The 23,567-nt window shown below is 34.6% G+C and overlaps 1 protein-coding gene across 2 annotated transcripts in view; it reads left to right on the top strand.

Annotated features, from left to right (window-relative positions):
• The window catches only part of LOC127845047 (myosin light chain kinase 3-like), a 70,973-nt gene extending 50,726 nt beyond the window's left edge, over positions 1 to 20,247 (top strand). For both annotated transcript variants that reach the window (XM_052375672.1, XM_052375682.1), the window contains exons 2-9: positions 2,124 to 2,194; positions 3,153 to 3,246; positions 7,991 to 8,194; positions 10,088 to 10,229; positions 10,593 to 10,792; positions 12,135 to 12,287; positions 14,097 to 14,142; positions 14,759 to 20,247. In XM_052375672.1, coding sequence (XP_052231632.1) covers positions 2,124 to 2,194; positions 3,153 to 3,246; positions 7,991 to 8,194; positions 10,088 to 10,229; positions 10,593 to 10,792; positions 12,135 to 12,287; positions 14,097 to 14,142; positions 14,759 to 14,893 — 1,045 coding nt within the window. In that variant the 3' untranslated portion in view covers positions 14,894 to 20,247. The remainder of the gene's footprint in view (positions 1 to 2,123; positions 2,195 to 3,152; positions 3,247 to 7,990; positions 8,195 to 10,087; positions 10,230 to 10,592; positions 10,793 to 12,134; positions 12,288 to 14,096; positions 14,143 to 14,758) is intronic.
• The last annotated feature ends 3,320 nt before the right edge of the window (positions 20,248 to 23,567 follow it).

Here is a 23,567-nt window from a genome sequence, read left to right as displayed (position 1 = left end):
TATCTACTTTGAGGAAGCTATATAATGAAACCATTCTTATTTTAGTATCGCCTTCAAATTCGCAGTCAATTTATGATTACCCAATTAAAAAGTGCACTCATTTCAATTCTTAAAATACTATTGTTGAGGTATTTAAACCTCCTGATTTAACCATAACATTGTTGTATTTCATGTGGTTATCTTGTTAGGTTTAAAAAGAACGCGATGTTATTGTCTTTCGTCCATTGTTAATGTTGAAATCATTTGAATGAAAAATACCACAAAGAGAAAAAGTGTCCTCCTATATTATTCTTTGCGGACTGCTTATCGGTAGACTTAAATTATAAAACGCAAGATTGCTTAGATGATTTACATTACATATTTGGAGACATAGCTTATGAAAGCAGGAAATTTGATGGGCAACGCGCCAATAGAGATAAAATATGAGGAAATAATTTTTAAAAAATCGTTAGTTAATGTATGGTGTGTCTTTGACATACATATTGTAAATGGAAGAGTGTATGCCTCATGTTTGCGGACGATATTGATAGCTGTGTGGAAACGGCCGTTTATCTTGAAAAAAAGTTAACGTAGTTGGCCAATTTTGCATAAATACAGATATGGAGATTAATTATGATATAACTGAAACAATTGTTTTTAGAAATGGCGGACCTTTAAGAAATTACGAGCGCTGGCATATCTTGGCACGACAATTACTGACACTTCCGCTTATAAATAAATGGGATTACCTTTAACACCCTAATTATCATGGAACGCGACGCACGATAAACTAAACTTACCAGCTCCAAAAGCAATGTCCTCAATTTAAAGTTGCAAAACGACTTTTGGAAACTCCCCTATTGAATATCACTCCCGGCGTGTGTGTCATGATTCAACTGTTATCAACCCGGCTGATGAGCATCTCTTCAACACTTTATGGACATCGATCGAACTTCTTACAACGAAATAAACGCACTCTTGGCAACATCATCAGCTTATCATAGCATTCCCATTTCCTCCCCGTAGATTCTAACACCTACGATGCTGTGTTCTTAATGGTCTAACCCTGGGGGAAAGAGTGTCCAGATATAATGCCAGATATAAAAATCATAAGCACTGTTAAAATGAAAAAAAGGTTCATGAAATCGTTTTCCTTGCTTTTGTTTCTATATATGCTTATACAATTACTTCAAATTTGTAAGGCGAAACTTGCTTTTCATGATGCGTTCATTTATGTATAAATTGCGGATACATGTTTATTTTCAATGATGATTGGGATTAAATTAATCAAGGTTTCGACCTCTGAGGAATTTTTAAAATGTCTGTAGATGTGTAGCCAAACATTCCGGATGCGGTGTAATCTTTAAATATACTATTTGATGGTTTTTGTACAAAAGGACTTTGAAAAAAAGTCTGTTCGTGGCATAAATCATTTTTATTATTGTTTAAGCTGTTTTAATATCAGTCTTGAACTAAGTTAAAACTCAAAGCGGAATTTGAACTTAACCAAACCTATAAATTGGTTATGAAGGCAGCACTTGCGTCATGAACATATTATATAGTCCATGCAGATTTAAAAAAAATCAAATGTCTGTTATGTAATGTGAGTACGAGAGCGTGTTGGTTAAGAATAACTAAGAATCCCTTTTTGAGACATATTGTTAGATGTACATGCACATACAATTCAATCTGTGACTGAAAAAAAGTACCAAAAAATCGCAACCTAGGCCTTGCTTGATACAACATATTGTATCTGTTACCGCAAAATTAGAAAGACTACCTTAATATGTTTGACATCATGTTGACCATAATATTTCATATGTTACTTTATACATAACCAGTCTGTTGGGGATATTTAGTTTTGAATCAATATTAAAATGGAGAATGGTAACTTCTATGTAGTACTTATGATTGAAAATGGACTGAAATGTTGTATTGGAACCAGTCTGTTTCTCACTGTAGAAATACAATTCCAATGTTCCCTTGTATCATTTTTGTTCATTACCTCACATAGAACAACTAATTTGTTAAACCAATCTGATAATAAGTTCATATTTGCAATATTACTAGTATGTTTTGTTGTGACCAGTCTGTTTGGACGAAGGATTAATTATTCAACCACAAGCTCATGTGTCTCATTGCAGATGTATGGCATTGGACCAAAACAGAATGAACCATTCCAAAGTTCACGTGGACGAAAGTGAGCCTTCTGGTCGTAAGTATATATGCAGACGACTGAGTACTAGTTATATGTGACATGAAGACGGCTCATGGAAGAACTATTTATTGAAATTGTTCGAACTTTATATCTTAAAGCGGATATTTTGAACAGAACCAATCAGTTCGGCTATTTTGAGATAACAACATAGCAGCCAATAAGATTGACCACTTTTCAGCTATTTCATCATAACAATTGAGATTGTCCATGTCGACTATAAATTTTTCACCCGATGAGATTGTCGCCTTTTTCAAGCTATACATAGCTCACCTACTAAAAATGTCCCTTTCCGGATATGTATGTTTATAGCAATGCCTCTTTCGAAAAGCAACATGGTATTTGTTGTGTGCTCTAACTCATTTATAATTTATTTTCTGTCTGTAGCGAAGGAATATCGCATGCAATAGTTACACAAACAACATATTCTGCCGTTTGACTAGACTCATTTTAGCCACTGAAAACAAATAGTTGATCTTTATTAAAGTCAAGGAAAGACATATCCGTGTTTATTGTTTTATCTTAACAAGTTAGATTTGTTTAAGAAAGTGTTCAAGTTGCTATCATGAGACAAGTAAGAATGCCAATCGCTCAACGTTACACAGAGCAAAGGAGGAAAAAACACAAAGTGATATAATAATGGAGAGTTCTCTATAGAAACAACTGCTTCAGACCGTCTTTTCGCACATACCTTACACGCTAATGTTAATTGTGTAGCATCTGAATTCAATTTTCTAATACCGTTTTATCAAGGCTATGATATGTTGACAGAAAGGTTGACGGAACCTTGCCTAAATCTTAATTAAAGTTGTTTAGGAGTAATTTTCAGATTTCGTTTAATCCGGATGTCTGACTAAGTAAACCACGTGCAACCTTATGTATTGCATATTTGCAATGTATTAACTGAATCTATCAAATGATAGAGCGGTCATGATGCAGTCGCATGCTCTGCTTGCAGACGAGGAGGCTCCGTTCGACGCGCGTGACGTCAAAGTACGTAACGGCTGCTGGATCACGGACGAATACGATGTGTCCGACGTTCTACTCGGCAGGTCAGTCTTATTTAAGCATCGTTCTCGAAAACTTGGGCTAAATGCATGTGCGTAAAGGGTCGTCCCAGATTAACATGTGCAGTCCGCAGGAACAAATCAAGGACAATAGCCTCCTACTAGACTGAATATTCGCTGAAAATACGCTTCCTTTAAACGAAAACAAAATCCAAGAAAAGCGGGAAATGTCCGTACTGAACAGGCTGTGCGGAATGCACAGGGGACTCTTAGATGACACTTCACGCTCATACATAAAACCCAGTTTTTTTCGCAACGATGCTCATTTTAATAGAGCGATTAATTTGATGAACATAGGCGGCGGGACCGTAGCACATGTGCCGCGGCCGCGGTTCTTATATTTTGAAATATTTCACGTGTTATCTTCTTTTCGATAATTTCGAAAACCTACCAATTCCAGATCTTAAACGAAATGTATGAACTCCTCCTCAGCTCATGATAGTTGTACGTATATGCCCGTTGTTGTTTATTGAAAAGGTGAAGTAAATAGTTCTTATAACAATTACAGGCTCCTGTAAGATATTTGTATTGTAGGTAATTAACGTTATCACGTAATTTGCATGTCTTCTAAGTAAGCGCGTGATAAGTTGCAGCATTCAGTTCAAGGACGCGATTGTTTTGAAACGCATTTAGATTAAAATAGGAAGTGGATTATTTGTATGTTTAAGATGAATATATGATTCGAATGAAACCGCCGAGATTGAATTTCCTTTTTCGATATAGAATTTAGAATGTACTCGAATGACGGGATTAAATTAACTTTGTAAGTGGGTTTACAATTACTAACATATGTTTAGGCATAATAGGAGGCTGGCCTACATTCTAAAAAGAAAGTTTAATGTTATTAGTCTGATTCCTTTACTATTCGATTGCAAATGAAGTCAACTTAAATTGAGAATTTCTTTGATGAATAAGACGATTCTTAGTTAATCGATCAAAGAAAGTTGATCACGTTATAAACTATATAAAAACACGCATTTAACAAAGGAATATCGGCAATTCAAAAATTTCAATGAATCAAACTTTCAAAATTATTTGTTAATGTCAAATGTAGAACATGTTGAAACAATAGCAGATCCAAATACTTCACTTAGTTATTTACTAAATAAAATTAATGAAGCGCTAAGCGTTCACGCACCATAAAAAACAAAAAGAATAAAATCCTATCGTCTACCCAGTTGGTTTACAGCGGAAATAAGACAAGAAATCAAAATTCGCGATTGGTTAAAAAAGCATCATAAAATAGATGAATACAAGAAACAGCGAAATAGTGTAACATTCCTAATAAGAAAAAGTAAAAGGCAGTTTTATAACCAACCGGTGAAGGAAAATGCATCCGTTCAGCATCTATGGAATACTCTTAATGCTTTAACAAAACCACAAACTTCACTAACTCTTCCAACAAAAATAAGGATAAATAATAAAGATATTGAAAATGTTGAAGATATTTTAGAAGAGTTTGACAATCATTTCATCAACATTTCCCATATAGTCAAAAGAAAATATGACCCAAACATTTATCAAACTTTCAAAACATTTTTAGACAAAAAAATAGGAATTCATGTATTTGACATTCCTCAGATTACGATATTTGACATTCGGAAAATAATAGACTCTCTCAAAATATCCAAAGCTGTCGGAATAGACAATATTGGCGCTAAGATTCTCAAATATTGTGGAGATACCATTGTAGGTCCGATTACTTCTATTATTAATAATTGTATAATTGCTGGACTTTTTCCTGACCAGCTTAAAGATGCATATGTTTCGCCAATACATAAAGGTGCAGATAAAAGTGATCTTAACAATTATAGACCAATTTCTATTCTCCCAACAATTTCGAAGATATTTAAGAGACACATTACAAATCAACTTAAATCATATCTTGAAAAGCATGAACAACTCCACAGTTACCAATCTGGTTTCCGCCAAAATCATTCCTGTAAAACATCCTTGATTTGCCTTGTAGATTCTTGATTACAGTATACTGATTCTGGTCGCATGGTTGGATCAATTTTCCTGGATCTTCGGAAAGCATTCGATTTAGTAGATCATGACATTTTACTTAAAAAAACTCAGCATGTACCATTTTTCTGACAATGCTCTTGCTTTAATGAAATCTTATCTTTCTAATAGAAGACAGTGTATTAAAATAGGTTCCAGAAAATCGTCGTTTCAATATATCAAAACCGGTGTACCACAAGGCTCTATACTTGGGCCAATATTATTTCTTATTTACATTAATGACATCCCATCCTTCGTTAAAAACTCAACAATTGATCTTTACGCAGACGATTCAACATTACACGTATCGGATTATAACATTCATAATATACAATTACATTTGCAAAACGATTTGGACAGTATAGCAACATGGTGTTCCTTTAATAACATGTCAATTCATCCAAACAAAACTAAATGTATGCTTTTATCAAAAGCTCGTAGTTCTGCTGACAATCTTAGAATTAATATTTATGGCATTATCCTTGAACAAACCAAAGAATTTAATTTACTAGGAGTTACGATTGATGAGCATCTTACATGGCAATCTCACATAAACAGTGTATGTCGTAAACTTTACTTTAAACTGGCCTTATTAAAACGAATAAACTATTTTATTAACTATGAAACAAAAATACTATTTTACAACACATGTATATTAACGACTATGGATTATTGTTGCGCATTATGGTGTTCAGCAACACAGTCACACTTACGTAAAATACATTCGATACAAAAGCGAGCTGCTAAAATAATACTGAATAAACCATATTTAACTCCTTCAGCTCCCTTATTCAAAGAACTTGGTTGGTTGACATTCAATTACAGATGTACTTTCCTAATTGGATCTATTCTTCATAAGTTTGTTATAGGCGCAATGCCCATTTATTTCAATAATGTTATTCATATCTCAAATAACAATGTGTACGCTCTTAGATCCATCACACACACTGTTATGTAATCTATTCCGTTTAAAACAAATTATGGAAAACGAGCGTTTTCGTTTCGGTCACAAACCATATGGAATTCAATTCCAATAAGCATCCGAAAAGTGTCTTCGAATACTACATTCAAAATAAAATTTAAAGAATACCTACAAACAAATCATTGATATATATGTATGCTCATTTTTTAATTGTTCTATGTAAATACTTTGTTGCGATGCGTCTGATGCGATTTATTTTGAAAGATTGATTTTTGAAAGATTGATTTTTGTATCATATTTTGCATATTTTGTATTATCATAAGCATCATCGTCATCATTATTATCGTCGTCGTCGTCTTCGTCGTCGTCGACGTCGTCGGAATTGATAAGGAAGTTATTATAACATTTAACTGTCGTATGCATGTTTCAATATGTATACTTGTGTTTTGTTACTGAAGACCACATTGTAAAAAAGAAATTATTTCTTAATGTGAATTCTTTATAAAAAAAAGTTTATTATTATTATTATTATTATTATTATTATTATTATTATTATTATTATTATTATTATTATTATGCCCGCCTTCGAAGAAGAGGGGGTATATTGCTTTTCTCATGTCGGTCGGTCTGTCGGTCGGTCTGTCGGTCGGTCTGTCGGTCTGTCGGTCCGTCCACCAGGTGGTTGTCAGATGCTAACTCAAGAACGCTTGGGCCTAGGAACATGAAACTTCATAGGTACATTGATCATGACTCGCAGATGACCCCTATTGATTTTGAGGTCACTAGGTCAAAGGTCAAGGTCACGGTGACCCGAAATAGTAAAATGGTTTCCGGATGATAACTCAAGAACGCATACGCCTAGGATCATGAAACTTAATGGGTAGATTGATCATGACTTGCAGATGACCCCTATTGATTTTGAGGTCACTAGGTCAAAGGTCAAGGTCACGGTGACCCGAAACAGTAAAATGGTTTCCGGATGATAACTCAAATACGCATACGCCTAGGATCATGAAACTTCATGGGTAGATTGATCATGACTCGCAGATGACCCCTTTTGATTTTGGGGTCACTAGGTCAAAGGTCAAGGTCACGGTGACCCGAAATAGTAAAAGGGTTTTCGGATGATAACTCAAGAACGCATACGCCTAGGATCATGAAACTTCATAGGTATATTGATCATGACTCGCAGATGACCCCTATTGATTTTGAGGTCACAAGTTCAAAGGTCATGGTCACGGTGACCCGAAATAGTAAAATGATTTTCGAATGATAACTCAAGAACGCTTTTGCCTAGGATCATGACACTTCATAGGTACATTGATCGTGACTCGCAGATGACCCCTATTAATTTTCAGGTCACTAGGTCAAAGGTCAAGGTCACAGTGACAAAAATCGTATTCACACAATGGCTGCCACTACAACGGACAGCCCATATGGGGGGCATGCATGTTTTACAAACAGCCCTTGTTATTATAAAGTTTATCAATAAATAATAACTTGCTTACACCAACTGTTGAAATGAATAAAAGGAGGAATTTAAAAATACCTCGATTGTGTCGTATTTTTAAAAGGGAATGGTCACTACTGTTGTCTAATCGAACATAACAACAACGGTACTATTTGTAGCACTGGGTATGATACAGAAAATTGCGCAACTCAAAATGTTGCATGTTGTTGTCTGTGATCTAGTTTACCTCATGTGTTTTTATTAGTTCAATTTATCGAAGTAAAAGACGCGGGAAAGGATGCACAGCATTCCATAAACCCCATTATAACGAAATTCCTTTACCGTTTCTTCAGGGGTAAATTCGGCGAGGTAAAGCAGTGTCGTGAGCGGAAGACGGGGCGCGACCTGGCGGCGAAGTTCATCGAGATCAACGGGCCCACAGACCGGTTTGACGTCCAGAATGAGATCGAAATGATGAAATGTCTGCAACACCCGCGTCTCCTGCAGCTCTATGACGTGTTTACAAAGCGGAATATCTTCTGCCTCGTCTTGGAGTTGTAAGTCTGACGCAGTTGCTTCCCTTGGTTGGTTTTGTTTTACAGACGAGAAGTTGCAGATGACATTTGATTTAGGAATGTTTTATAATTCACATTAAAACACGTTAATTATCATATGCATTTAGTTCCTCTATCATATTACATTGGGCTAACAGAAAGGCGGCATTGCCAAAACGGAATTTTTGGTTAATTGGATCAAATCTAAATCTTTAAAATCGAAAACATTTCCATTTGTTAAAGGGACCGTCAACTGCGATTGACGAAAAACTAATATAAACTAATGATTGTAAATAAAACACGGTATTTTCGAACTTTTCTTTGTTCGTCAATCGCGGTTGACGGTCGCTTTAAATATTATAAATTGTATATGTAATGTTCTTATTCAAATGGACGGATCGAAAATGCGTCGGTGAATTACGAATAAGCATAAGTGATCACACTTTTTTGCTAAGTAGAGTTTTTCAGTGTAAGATGACAAGATGTCACAGAAACACCGATACCTTTGCATTCTATGTACTGACCTCGTTATAATTATGCGTACACTTGTTTAGTTACAATGATTTCTAATAAAAACACTTGTCCATGTAATAAAATTGTAATAAATGTAGTTATTTTAAAATGCAATGGTTCCATTTTTGTATGTATAGTTATCCAGGAAAAACTTTATACTCCCAGTAACTGAAAAACGCTGAAATTATTCACATTGCGTATTTTGAGTATTATCAGAGTTGTAGTGAATGCGATTACTTATCTCTAAATTATTCAATTTATGTTTCGAGTTTCTATGAAACTTGAATTTATTGTCTATTTAATAATGTATTTGCGATAAATTCACATTTGGAAATGATATATGTAAGGCCTACACCCTGTTAGACAAAATCTTAAAACATCAGCAATTTCATTTGAATCTCATTGTTTTGCAGTTGATTCCTTGCCATAATTCAAGAACAATATGCTGTAATAAGGTTTCTAGTTATCTGGCGATGCTGAATGTTCACGTTTTATATATTTTAACATTTAAAAACCAGTTGTTTCCATTTTTTCATGGGGGTCTATACAAAAGATTGTGTCATACTTTTGAATGTTAGCCACTTTATGCAAATATGGATCTTATGCCTTTTGCTTGTTCGCACAGTCTGGTATGGAGCTACGTTATCCGCTACTGAGACCACGAAACCTTGCGTGACTAAAGCGGACACGGTAGCTCCCGCGCAGATGGTGCTAATGATCAGCCTGTCGAGAGCAACACCTCCCGCATATGGCTAAGAAACGTTTTTGCTTGACGCTGCGCAAATCGTGTTGTCCAAATAATACACATTTGTGAGGTCTTAATTATGGCGTAGGAATTAACTTTACTAAAATAATCAAACTCAATTATGTTGGTTTTAAAGCTTTTATAACCAAAATGTAGATTACATCATTGATTCGATCTAGATCGATCTTTAAAAATATATGGTTGTGGCGTTTATAGACATGCACCTTTTTTGTCGAGCACGCTTGCGATTAGCTCGATCAACTTGTCCCCAGTGTATATGTGGCCCTTCGTCCGTCCGATAGATACGACGGATAATATGGTAGACTTAATTGAATAAGCCTCACTATAGAAAAACGGGATTTAATGCATGTACGTAAAGTGTCGTCCCGGATTAGCCATCGCAGTCCGAACAGGCTAGTCAGGGACGACACTTTCCGCCTAAACTGGACATTAACTAAGATGATAATTCATTTAAACGAAAAATACTATAAAAGCGGAACGTTTCGTCCTTGATTTGCCTGTAAGGACGGTTTCATACTAATCTGGGACGAAACTTAATGCACGTGTCTTCAACCCCGTTTTCCCAGAGCAATTCTCAAGAAATGATGGAATTTGTGGAAGTGTGTTTTGTATCGCAGGGTTTCGGGAGGCGAGCTGTTCGACCGCGTGATCAACGACGATTTCATCCTCACAGAGAAGGCGTGTGTGATGTTCGTCCGTCAGATATGCGAGGGCATCGAGTTCATGCACAACAACAGCATCCTCCACCTAGATCTCAAGGTAACATCTGAAATTTTACTTCTGCCGAATTTGATAAAAAGCGTTTAAACAAACTAACAAAAAAGACACTACACTTTTTACATGCGTGTACATTTGTTAGCCCTTATTCTGGTCATCGATGTCTTATTAGCCCCGCCAATTGATCGGTTCAGGGATATGGGATCCATGTGGTATTGAATATGCTTATTGTAGTTCCTCTTTAAAATACGCAAAAAAAGTTAAAATCACTCCTTGTTAGTCCCCGTTTTAAACAGTACCTTTAACTTTCCATTCAATCTCAGTTAACAAATTTCAATTATTTATCCCTGCAAGCCAGTATATTCGTTATCGTCGTGTTTTATACTCCAACGTACGTCATTACAGCCGGAAAACATATTGTGTCTAACAAGGGGAGGTAACCGCATCAAGATCATCGACTTCGGTTTGGCGAGACGCTACAACCCAAAAGAGGACTTGCGCATCCTGTTTGGGACCCCAGAATTCATGGCTCCGGAACAGGCGAACTTTGAACCCATATTTCCAGCCACGGACATGTGGAGTATCGGAATTATAACGTATATATTGTAAGTTAAGGTGATATCTTTATGTATTTTAATTATTACGTAAATATTTATGTTAATGGTGATATATGTATGTGTTTTAATTATAGCATATATGTATTGTAATTTAAGATGATATATTTATTAATACGCATATTTTGTAAGTTAATGATGTATATTTGTGTTTTAATTCTAACTAATATTTTGTAAGTAAAGGTGCTATAATATCATTTATGTGATTATATATCACGTATATATTGTAAGTTAATTTGGTAGTTGAATGTGTTTTAATTTTACGAATATACTGTAAGTTAATGTGATATATTTATGTGTTTTTATTATAACGTATATATTGTAAGTTAAGGCGATACATTTATTATTACGCATATTTTGTAAGTTACGGATATTATTTATGTGTTTTAATTGTTACATATACATTGTTAGTAAAGGTGGTAGATTTATGAGATTGAATTATAGCATGTTATGGAGCACCGGAATTATTACGTTGTGGGGCATTGGAATTATTACGAATATCTAGTAAAATATGGGTTTCATAATCATTAAGTATATATTGTCAGTTGTAGAGCATTATTAAGTTAAACTATATGTTATGGAATATTGGCATTACCACGTATATATTATAAGTTGTGAAGCATTGAACTTATAACGTCTTTAGTTGTATAGTATCGGAATTTAGAAGTAAATATTGTAATTTGTAACGCATCGGAATAATTACGTATACAGTTGTATATTGTAAATTAAGGTGGTAGATATGTGTGTCAATGTTTAGTTTTGACGATGGCTCATTGTTATAGATACTGATGGTGTATTAAGTCGTTTTGGTGTATTTACTTTCTTTCAAAATACTGAAATGTTAATTTTAAGGGCCTAATGAATTGTTTTTTGTAAAGATTAAGTGTGAGGTGTTGATTGTTTTTCACCCAGGCACGGTTAACATACGATGTATACGGAAACTATTGATACGCCTATTATGGCATTTTTGGAAGAACTTTTACAACGTTCTTTATCCGGCCCTTCAAACTTGATGCAGACAGCATGTGCAAAGAAGACGACAATGTGATCTGTAATCGAATAAATAGATTCTCTTCAAATTTAATGAAAAGCAATACGCACAATATTGTGCACGCCGACTAATTTTTGATTTACCTCTTTATTAGGACGTGATGTAGTTTTCAGTGACATATAAATCGTAGCATTCAAAAACGCAAATGCCAAACCATTAAGAGATAACTTATTATATGAGATCATTTCTTCGACAAGATTCTATTAATAGCAGAGATGTATATTAAGACCAATAAAAGGCAATTATGGCAGGGGATTAACGATTAAGTAATGTATATTTCAGATTATCCGGACTCTCGCCGTTTCTCGGCGAAAGCGAGAACGAGACAATCGGGAACATCACGGAGGCGAAATGGGACTTCAAGGCTGAAGAATTCGAGAGCATCTCAGCTGAGGCAAAAGACTTCATTACAAAACTCATCCACAAAGATCACACGTGAGTTAAATCCGCATTTGTTATACTTGTTTTCACCAATTATCAACTTAACCACATAGTATCTTCTTTTTCTTCTACTACTACTTCTACCTCTACCACTACTACTACTACTACTACTACTACTACTACTACTACTACTACTACTACTACTACTACTACTACTACTACTACTACTACTACTACTACTACTACTACTACTACTACTACTACTACTACTACTACTACTACTACTACTACTACTACTACTACTACAACTACTACTACTTCTACTACTACTACTACTACTACTACTACTACTACTACTACTACTACTACTACTTCTACTACTACTACTACTACTACTACTACTACTACTACTACTACTACTACTACTACTACTACTACTACTACTACTACTACTACTACTACTACTACTACTGCTGCTGCTGCACCTGCTTCTTCTACTACTACTACTACTACTACTACTACTACCACCACTACTACTACTACTACTACTACTACTACTACTACTACTACTACTACTACTACTACTACTACGTCTAGTACTTCTAGTACTTCTACTACTACTACTACTACTACTACTACTACTACTACTACTACTACTACTACTACTACTACTACTAGTATTACTACTACTACTACTACTACTACTACTACTACTACTACTACTACTACTACTACTACTACTACTACTACAACTACTACTACTACTACTACTACTACTACTACGTCTAGTACTTCTAGTACTTCTACTACTACTACTACTACTACTACTACTACTACTACTACTACTACTACTACTACTACTACTACTACTACTAATACTACTACTACTACTACGTCTAGTACTTCTAGTACTTCTACTACTACTACTACTACTACTACTACTACTACTACTACTACTACTACTACTACTACTACTACTACTACTACTACTAGTATTACTACTACTACTACTACTACTACTACTACTACTACTACTACTACTACTACTACTACTACTACTACTACTACTTCTACTGCTGCTGCTGATGCTACATCTGCTTCTTATACATAATCAACATCATTATCATCAACAACATCAACATCAACAACATCATACTTGTCATCATGAATAATTCTTTTTTAAATTGCTTCTTTGCCACCAGCGTCGCAATAATTATCAGCGTTTTGCCGAAATTGATTGACTGCTTTAACACTATTTTGCATACTAGTACTTAAGAAAAAATTGGACGCATATTCAATTCAAGGAAAAGCAGCTTCTTGTTATAATAGAAAGCAATTTATCCTACTTATGCCAGAAGCGATTAGATAATATAATTATTAAGTCTGCTAAATTTTGGAAAGATTCGGGCTGACCCTGCAGTATACGCCCATGTAATCGTACAGTTTGTTTAATCTTTCTGTAATGGAAAAGAAAAAATGTTTTCTTAAAAAACTACATAAATTATTGTCTTAATGATAATACTATGTCGTCATTTGTCTAATACAGTTATTTCTCTATACAATTAGCATCTTTGTTAATGTAGAAGGTTGAGGTATAAGGAGCATTTATACCGCCTGGCTATTTGATCTAGCTTTAATAGCGAAGCGGTGAAGTGTCCGCCTAAGAACCGGGAGGGACCGGGTTCAGTCAAGCTGTTGTCGGCCATACTTCTTGGATTATTTACAAACAAAAATTCTATGGACGAAAACGCGATTATGAATGATATTTTAAATAGAAATACTTAAATATTGAGCAATCTATTTTAATATTTCAAAGTGTCTTATATTTCACATTCATTAGAAATAGTGATTTTTTTCTTACAGAAAAAGAATGTCGGCTAGCGAATGTCTGGAACATAAATGGTTGAGGGTAAGTTTTAATTTAACAAATTAAATTTCATGTTTTTGAACCGGATATAACGACGTTCCATAATGACAAAAAATTACAATAATCGAATGTGAGAAATTCTGATACTGTATTGTAAAACACGATGTAAGAATAAAACCATTCGATAATGTTGTTACACGATGTGAGATCTTCATACAAATAATCTAGAAATCGGAATTTACGCTTGCGCTCACAATCTAGACGTCGAATGTGGGAAACAACGATTTTCTCTAACGGAACAATACAATATAAAATGTGGTCACTCTCCCCCACCCCCCAACGTCTTGTAAAGCAAAAAAGACAAGACGTCGTGGCTACTCGATTAAGCTTAATCCCGTTACAGTCGAACTATAAATAGGTTCCAGTATATATAGCAATTAAATGTAGCATATACATCGTTAGCATGTATCATTTAAAACTTTTGAGAAGGATTTTCGAATTCATTGATCATTATTTAAACTACAGCTACCAAAATACATGTTTCATAGATTTAATCTTAATTAACATGTTCACATTCTAGCAGCTATAACCTCTTCTATCGAGTAACGGCAATCTGGAAAATATTTGACGTTTGACGAGGTTCGTAATTATGTTGCAGCGTTCCGCAAAAAGGGAGAGGATTCCTACCCGGTCATTGTCAACAAAACGTTTGAAGAAGTTCGTGTACAGGCGGAAGTGGCAGAAAGCAGTTAACGCCATGTTGGCTTTGAAGCGCATGGGCGTCAAGTTGTAGACGTCACTTCCGGGATCAAGGATCGGATTTCATCAATCAATCATCGCCCATTCATCCTGCTATCCTTCCGACCCGTGTTCAGAGATTTATATGCGTTACATTTTTAGCTCACCTGAACACAACGTGCTCATGGTGAGCTATTGTGATCGCATTTTGTCCGTCGTCCGTCGTGCGTCGTGCGTCCGTCGTCCATATTTGCATTGTGAACACTCTAGAGGCCACATTTATTGTCCGATCTTCATGAAACTTGGTCAAAATATTTGTCCCAATAGTACCTCGACCAAGTTCGAAACTGGGTCATGCTGGGTCAAAATCTAGGTCACTAGGTAAACAAATAGTAAAACCTTGTGAACGCTGTAGAAGTCACATTTGATGCCAAATCTTCATGTAACTTTGTCAAAATGTTTGTCTTAATGATATGTTGGTTGAGTTAAAAAATGGTTTCGGTCCATTGAAAAACATGGCCGCCAGGGGGCGGGGCAGTATTCCTTATATGGCTAAAGAGAAACCTTGTGAACACTCTAGAAGTCACAATTTTTGCCCAATCATCATGAAACTTGGTCAAAACATTGGTTTCATTGATATCTCGGACGAGTTTGAAAATGGTCGAGATCGGTGAAAAATCATGGCCGCCAAGAGGCGAGGCAGTTTTTTTCTATATTTATTTAGTGAAAACATGCGATCGCTCTAGAAGTCACATTTTTGGTCCAATCTTCATGAAATTTGGTCAGAACATTTATTTCCTGAATACGACGGTTGAGTTTGAAAATGGTACGGATCGGTAAAAAAACATGGCCGCCTGGGGGCAGGGCAGTTTTGCTAATATGGCTATAGTTAAACCTTGTTTACACTCTAGGAGTCACATTTATTGTCCAATCTTCATGAAACTTGGTCTGAACATTTGTTTTTATGATAGCTAGGCTGAGTTTGAAAATAGTTTTGGTCTGTTGAAAAATATGGCCGCCAGGGGGCGGGGCAGCTTTGCTTATATGGCTATAGTGAAACCTTGTTAACACTCTAGAAATAACATTTATAGCCCAATCTTCATGGAACTTGGGCCGAGGATTTGTTGTATTGTTGTATTGATAGCTTGGCTGTGTTCGAAAATGCTTACGGTTTGTTGAAAAACATGGCCGCCAGGGTAGCGGCAGTTTTCATAATATGACTATATTAAAACCATGTTAACACTCTAGTTGTAATGCGGATGTTGGTGCACAATGATGATGATGATGATGATGATGATGATGATGATGATGATGATGATGATGATGCTGATGATGATGATGATGATGATGACGATGATGATGATGATGACAACAAGAAGTGTTACATATGAATCTTATTTGACTTTTCATTCACTTATCCTAGGCTACTTTCTATAAAACTCATTTATACCTGTGCCTGCATTGTTGCCAGGTGGTAATTGTGTAACACTCCTGGAAATTGACCCCAATTAACTGGGCACTTTCATCGAAGACATTTGTGTTGATGTCAGATGGAAACCATTCATTAGATAGATAAGACATTACAAGCTTGAAATGTTTTACCCCTACATTTTTCAGTTAGTCAGTAGTTTGTGTGTGATTATGAAAGATTTGTGATTTTAGCAGGTTTTATTGTTGTTTCAATTGGAAATATCAATACTAGGTGAGTCCTTAAATTGACCAAGTTGTTTAAAAACACTTTGTCAAATATGTGAACAATTTGGTAGTAAAAAAACAACAACTTATCTCATCTTTTAAGAAGCAAAAACAGCTGTTTGAAGAAAAGTTGATTTGCATTAGTTTTTGCAAAAATAATGTATTTATGCTACATATTTTTTGTGCATTTAAATTACAAATAGTTTGATAGTTGTTTTGATATGATACATTTTCAAATGTCGTGTGTGTGTTTACTTCTATATTTGCACACATTTATAACTATAAGAAAGATCAAGTGATGTTTTGTTCTATAAAAGAAGATCAATATTGAATTTCTAGTATCTGTACATATTCTCATACTCATTTACCTTTTTATAACTGACTTTGATATATGATAACAATTCAACATAATTTATTTAATTATGCAAAAACTATTTTACAAAAAACACAATCTCTTTAACAAATACGGTTGTTTTCAGTATCTAAAAGTGTTCTTGCTAAACAGATTCTAAACAGTCATCCCCTATAAGATGCTGAGATGCTTATCTCATGATCTCAAATTTGGACAAAAATTTGTTGAAAAATGTATTTCCATTTTCTTTTGCTGATGCTCATTATTAAATAACGGTCCTCATATTACTTTTATCCAAAATAATAGCTTTGTCGCAACGGGTAACAAATGTCTATTTAAAAAAAATTAAACGCACACACACAAAAGTACTGATAGCGCATATATGTATATATCTGCCGAAAAAGCAAACCTTTTCTTTTCACAAAACAACCTTAACAACCCTTGTTTCCTGGATACGACGGTTGAGTTCAAAATGGTTTTGATCCATCTAGTAACATGACCGCCAGGGTGGGAGGTCCTTTTCCTTATATTTATATACTGAAAAAGCCTGTGAACACTCTTAAAAGTCACATTTTTTGGACAATCATCATGAAACTTGGTCAAAACATTGGTTTTATTTATATGTCGGATGAGTTTGAAAATGGTCGTGATCAGTGGAAAAACATTGCCGCCAGGGGATGGGGCAGTTTTCTCTATAATTATGTTTGTAAGACGCATTTTCCTTATATATATATTTTAAAAAATCTGGGTATTAAAAACATGGCCGCCAGGGTGGATGGGGTAATTTTCTATATAGGCCTATTGTGAATACTTTGGAACACCTTATTTTTAAAGTCAGTCTTGTCATAATAATAACTTAAAATATTTGCTGAAGAGTTTTAATCTTTGTTTCTTTCCATCTAAGTCTCTCAGGTGAGCGACCCAGGGCTCTTTGGGGCCTCTTGTTTACTTTTATATTCTACTCTTCATATCAATGAACAAAAGTGTCATGTCGACGGTTTTTATATTACGACTACACATAGTTTATGATTCTGGTTAATGTAAGTATTGTGCAACCCAGATTATAGAAGTGCAAACGCCTTGCTTGTTTACTAGTATGCATTCCTTTTAATTAGAGATCGAATGTAAACAAATATTTATAAAGACCCATTCCGAATAAACAATGTAGCTATTTGATCCAATGGTTTGCGAATGAGATTGTTGAATGTAGGTGTCAGTCCCAAATAATAAAAGCAGAGTTAATGAACATGCCGTAACGTTATTGCAAAATGATCGGTTTTAATGCAAATTGTTTACTTGCTAGTTTATTTAATGTCACTAGACAAGCGCGGTAATAAAGGAATTTATTTTTATTTTACCTCACCCAAGCACAACGTGCTATTGGTCAGCTTTTGTGATCGTCATTTGTCCTTCGTGCGTCGTACGTCACTGTCGTCATTATTTACATTGTCAACACTCTAGGGGCAACATTTTTTGTTAAATCTTATTGAATGTCGGTCCGAGCTTGTCAATAGAATCGTGAACGTGTTCCAAAATGGTTCAGGTTGGTTGAAAATCATGGTCGACAGGGGACGGGTCAGTTTTGCTAGTATGGCTATAGAAAAACCCTGTTAACACTCAACAAGTCTCATTTATTTCCAATCTTCATAAAACTTGTTCAGAACATGTGTTCTAATGATGTCTTGGATATGTTGAAAAAAAACATGGCCTCCAGTGGGCGTGGTAATTTTTGGTATATGGCTATAGTTAAACCTTGCAAATACTCTAGAAGTAACATTTTAGCCAAATCTCTATGAAACTAAAACTTGGCCATAACGTGGGCCCCAATTATATCTTGAACAATTAGACAATGGATCCGGTTGGTTTAAAAACATAGCCGCCAGGGGCGGGGACGTTTTCCTTATATGGCATTAGTAAAAATTTGTTTACACTTTAGAAGTCCCATTATTGCCCAATCGTCATGAAACTTATTCAGAACATTTTTTGTAATGATATCTTGGATTAATTCGAAAAAGGTTCCGGTCTGTTGAAAAACATGGCCACCGGGGAGCGGGGCTTTTTACCGTATACGACAATAGTAAAACATTGTTAACACTCTATAATTTACATTTTCAGTCCAATCTTAATGAAACTTAGTCGGAACATTCGCTGAATGAAAGCTCTGATGTGTTCGAAAATGGTAATGGTTCGTCAAAAAACAAAGCCGCCAGAGGGCGGAGAATGTTTATCTAATATAACTATCGTGAAACCGTGTTAACTCTTTAGAAGTGAAAATGGTATTGCTATCAAAATAAAAGTTAGGCAGAACACTTGTTATACTGACTTCTCGGTCGAGTTCGAAAATTCGTCCAGTTTGTTGAAACAAATGGCCGCCGGTGGCCGGGGCGATTTTCCGTATATTGTGATGGTGATCACTTGTTGACGCTATACAAGCCACATTTATTAGACAATCTGCATGAAACTTGGTGAGAACATTTGTACAATTTAAATATCGGCTGAGATCAAAACCAGGTCGTGTGAGCTCAAAACTAGGTTATACGGTCAAATAAAAAAAACATATTATTATTCTTGAAGTCACCTTTTTGTTGAATCTGTATTAACAATCAGCTCGCACTTTCTCAGACTAGTCTAGTTCATTTTGATCTCAGGTGAGCGCTCGAGGGTCCTTGAACCTCTTGTGTGGTAAACAAATTTGAGAGAAAATTATTTTTTTTAATCTGAAAGGCCTGTGTCGGCAAATAGTGATGATTTAATTCATGATTATGCATGAAAACGAAATTGTTTATTTACCAGTTTGAAATCTAAATTGAAACTCATATGCTATTTATTCTGTACGGATGTACATAGCATTTTGACTTGTATGCGTTATGAATACGAACTAGTATGAATTTCATAAGTGAAAACCTCCTTCACTAAATAAACGCCGATATATTGTAATCATATGCACGTATTAAGTACACTAGTTATTACCCATCGACCTTGTGTTATACACATGTTAACACATATAATCATGCTTCACCCAACATTTGTGATACGATATTAATGTCGCTTAGGTGTGTATATGGGTCGTGCTCTGTGAAAAGGGGATGCAATACATGTGCGTAAAGTGTCGTCCATATTAGCATGTGCAGTCCACACTAGCTAATCAGGGGCGACACTTTCCGCTTTATGATATTTTTCATTAAAAGAAAGTCTCTTAGTTAAAATGCAGTTAAGGTGGAAAGTTTCGTCCCCGATTAGCATTTGCGGACTGCACATGCTTATATGGGACGACACTTTGCGCACATGTATTACATCCCCTTTTCACATATATATATATATATATATATATATATATATATATATATATATATATATATATATATATATATATATATATATATATATATATATGTATATATTTGATGTTTATCAATAGGATTATTATAACTGCATGATGCAATTTCGGAGTTTATAAAAAAAGTGTATATGAATAGCTGTACAATAATGATGTTTTTATTTAAATGTGCATGGAACTAAGACCTTGAAATAATGTTTTATGTTGATACAGTGATATGTATTTTTGATTGCGTTTGTATTTCAGAGTTAAATTACAGACATGTTTTATTACGGATATAATGAAATAATATGTTAATGTTTTTCAGGGGAATATTTGACATTAGCTTCCTCTAATTGACAAAAAAATAAAGTGAACACTGTCCGAATACCTTCAGTTTGTAATCAGAATTGTGTAAGAAATTAAAATGCTTTGAAGAATTAACTAATTTACTATATATTAACATTGATGTTTTATTTGTTGTATTTTTAAAGCAACATGCACATGAAAATACTACATCTGATGTATTTGAATTGTTGGGTGCAGTGACTAAAAATAAAAGCTTATTTATGTTTTTGCCTTGTTGTTGTTGCTGTTGTTGTTGTTGTTGTTGTTTTTTTTTTTTTCAATAAAATTCATGTCATTATGTGTTCATAGTATGCATTATCGTAGCTAAACGATGAACAATCTACTTTGAAAGTAAACCGGCTAATTTCAATACATTTTTATGGCAATTATTTTACAGTATATATGGTAACTTAAAAATCAGTAAAAGCTCACAATTCTAAACATTATACATTTCCTAAACGTTGTCGACGTTTATTTGTGTGAGACGGATTTTTATGGATGAAAAACAGAAGTAGAATCGTGCATTAAAGCTGACTACTCTTGACTAATACTTCTAAAACCTTCGTTTGTATGTTATTCGTATCGAGGTGATTAATCGTTAATCGATATATACTAAGTTTGTTATTATTATCCAGCAGGTATTGGAAAGTACATGTCAGGTACCAGGCAGAAATTCTCATCCCTTTATATTTTCCTTGATGATGTAATTTCACATATTTTATTGAATATTTAAATTAATGAAGCATGAGCATTAAGGAAATATTATAGTTGAAATTGCCTGGGACGAGTACATATATGTAATGATAAATAGTTATTATAATTTATTGTAATAGTCTGCGCTTATTTCACACAAAAACATGTTCTGTGTATTGACAATAAGATTTGATGATGATCAAATGCAAGTAATTGTGAGCAAAGTTTCAACATTGGATCATTCCATTCCAGACAGTATTATTATTGTATTAATATAATTATACTATTTTGTTCGAGAAAACGATTATCGTTTAAGTACATACAATAATAACATCTTTTGCCATTTGTATGTCGTTTTGTTTTCTTTGTATGACTACATTGTTTTGTTCAACCAAAAATAATAAAACCACAATAATAGAAATGCCATTTAACCCTTTTCCCACTCAGTAGTAAAAATGGTATGCAAGCAGCATAACACCAAAACAGCCTGCGAGTAACTCGCAGTCTGTTTAGGTTTTATGCTGTTTGCTGCTCATTAGTATCTTAGGGTTGGATATGAAGCCATTAAAACTTAAATCTATTAAGAAAGGTCTTTAATTAAATTTAACTTTATAAGGGACTACCCATGCGTCAAAATACGTATCTACGTGGGAAAGGGTATTTTGACACGAAGTAAAACCATATTGAGGTGCGGATGAAGTCTAGTGGTCTATTGATTACACACTGATGACAGCGGTTAATAGCTGCTCGGTTTAAGGTGTCATTCACAAGACGTTTAAGTAGGTAAGAAGGAGGATAGAAATAGGAAGTTCTGGCCCCGTGTTCACAAAACAGTTTTTGCAATCGAAAATCGATTTTTCTTGTCATTGAAAATGGATTTCCATTGTAGTTGATAGGCAAAAATAAAAGTCGATGTCAGTTAAAATCGATTTTCGATTGCAAAAATGTTTTGTGAACACGAGGCAAAAGAGCCGCAATACTATTCAAATATTTTGTAATTGATTGCAATACGCTTTTCAAGCATGGTAATGTACGGTGATATATTTCATATTATACTATTTTATTACAAACACATACACACATAATTTGGCATATAATTGCCACACACACCAGCATGGTGTGACAATACAGAATTGTCCAAGAGAAAATGCATATAATGTAAATTAAAATATAAGATAACTGTCCTTGCTGATCTTTGTATCTAAAGTATGCACACTTGTGATATACAACAAATGAGAGAATAATTCAATACACCGCAATATATTGCAACGTGAGTTAGATATCATCAATAATTGCAAAACGTGTTTGCCCTATTGCTGCAGCCCTACTCCACATCGTTTTCCTATTGTTGCAGCCCTACTCCATTTCGGGCTCTCAACTACCAAGGATCGTATCTGGAAAGGGTCGTCTTCTGTATCTTAAAATGATCCTCCTAACCCAGCTAAAAAGTCTTCAGCGGACAATAGCTATATGAGATATTCCCGGAGTTCTCGATACAAGTTACAAGAAACACTTTCTCAAATTAATCCTTTTTTGTTCTGTATAAAAGTTTGCAGTGTTTAATTACAATGCTCACAAAGACCAATCTGCTTGCAAATGTAGCATCATGTATCGTGAACAGAACATACCATAACCATTTGAAAAATCACCATTTCCAAAATGTATGTCTTCTGATCCAAACTATTAACCTAACAAATCAGTTGTTAAATAAATATACGAATCACGCACTCAACCATGGATGCTTATTCACAAAGTGGTATTATAAAACGTTTGTGTCAGTATTTGCGATTTGCGATATATACGTATACAATATAAGGCGTGATGATTGTTCGCATTTTAGCACCAGTGATGCATTCTTTTAGGTGTGTAAAACAGCATATCTTATTTATATTTATCACATGCTATATCCTGTTTCCCATGTAATACAACCATTACATATTTTACAAATTACACATGTGTAATACAGTATGATAAATCCAACAAAAACACATATTTTTCTTTCCTTTTTTTTTTTACATGTGTAATACAGCATTTTTAAGCGTTTTCATTGGCTTAGTTTTCGTTTATTGACCAATCGCATTTTGTTATTTTGCTGAAATGACGTTGCAACGTCAAATGACGCCACTTAATGTAAACAACATTCGGGATTTATCATAATGTTTGCGTAAATATATTTTTAATTTGCTTATTTAAAAAGCATGTGATAAATAAGATCTGACACTCGTTGTCATATCATACCATATTTTATTAAACTCGTCCAGGAATAATAATAATAATAATAATAATAATAATAATAATACTGCTACTGCTGCTGCTGCTACTGCC

Source organism: Dreissena polymorpha, chromosome 1 (assembly GCF_020536995.1).
Source record: "Dreissena polymorpha isolate Duluth1 chromosome 1, UMN_Dpol_1.0, whole genome shotgun sequence".
NCBI classification, from domain to species: Eukaryota; Metazoa; Mollusca; class Bivalvia; order Myida; family Dreissenidae; genus Dreissena; species Dreissena polymorpha.
The sequence above is the reverse complement of the archived record's forward strand: the minus strand, read 5'-3'. Positions and strand labels throughout refer to the sequence as shown.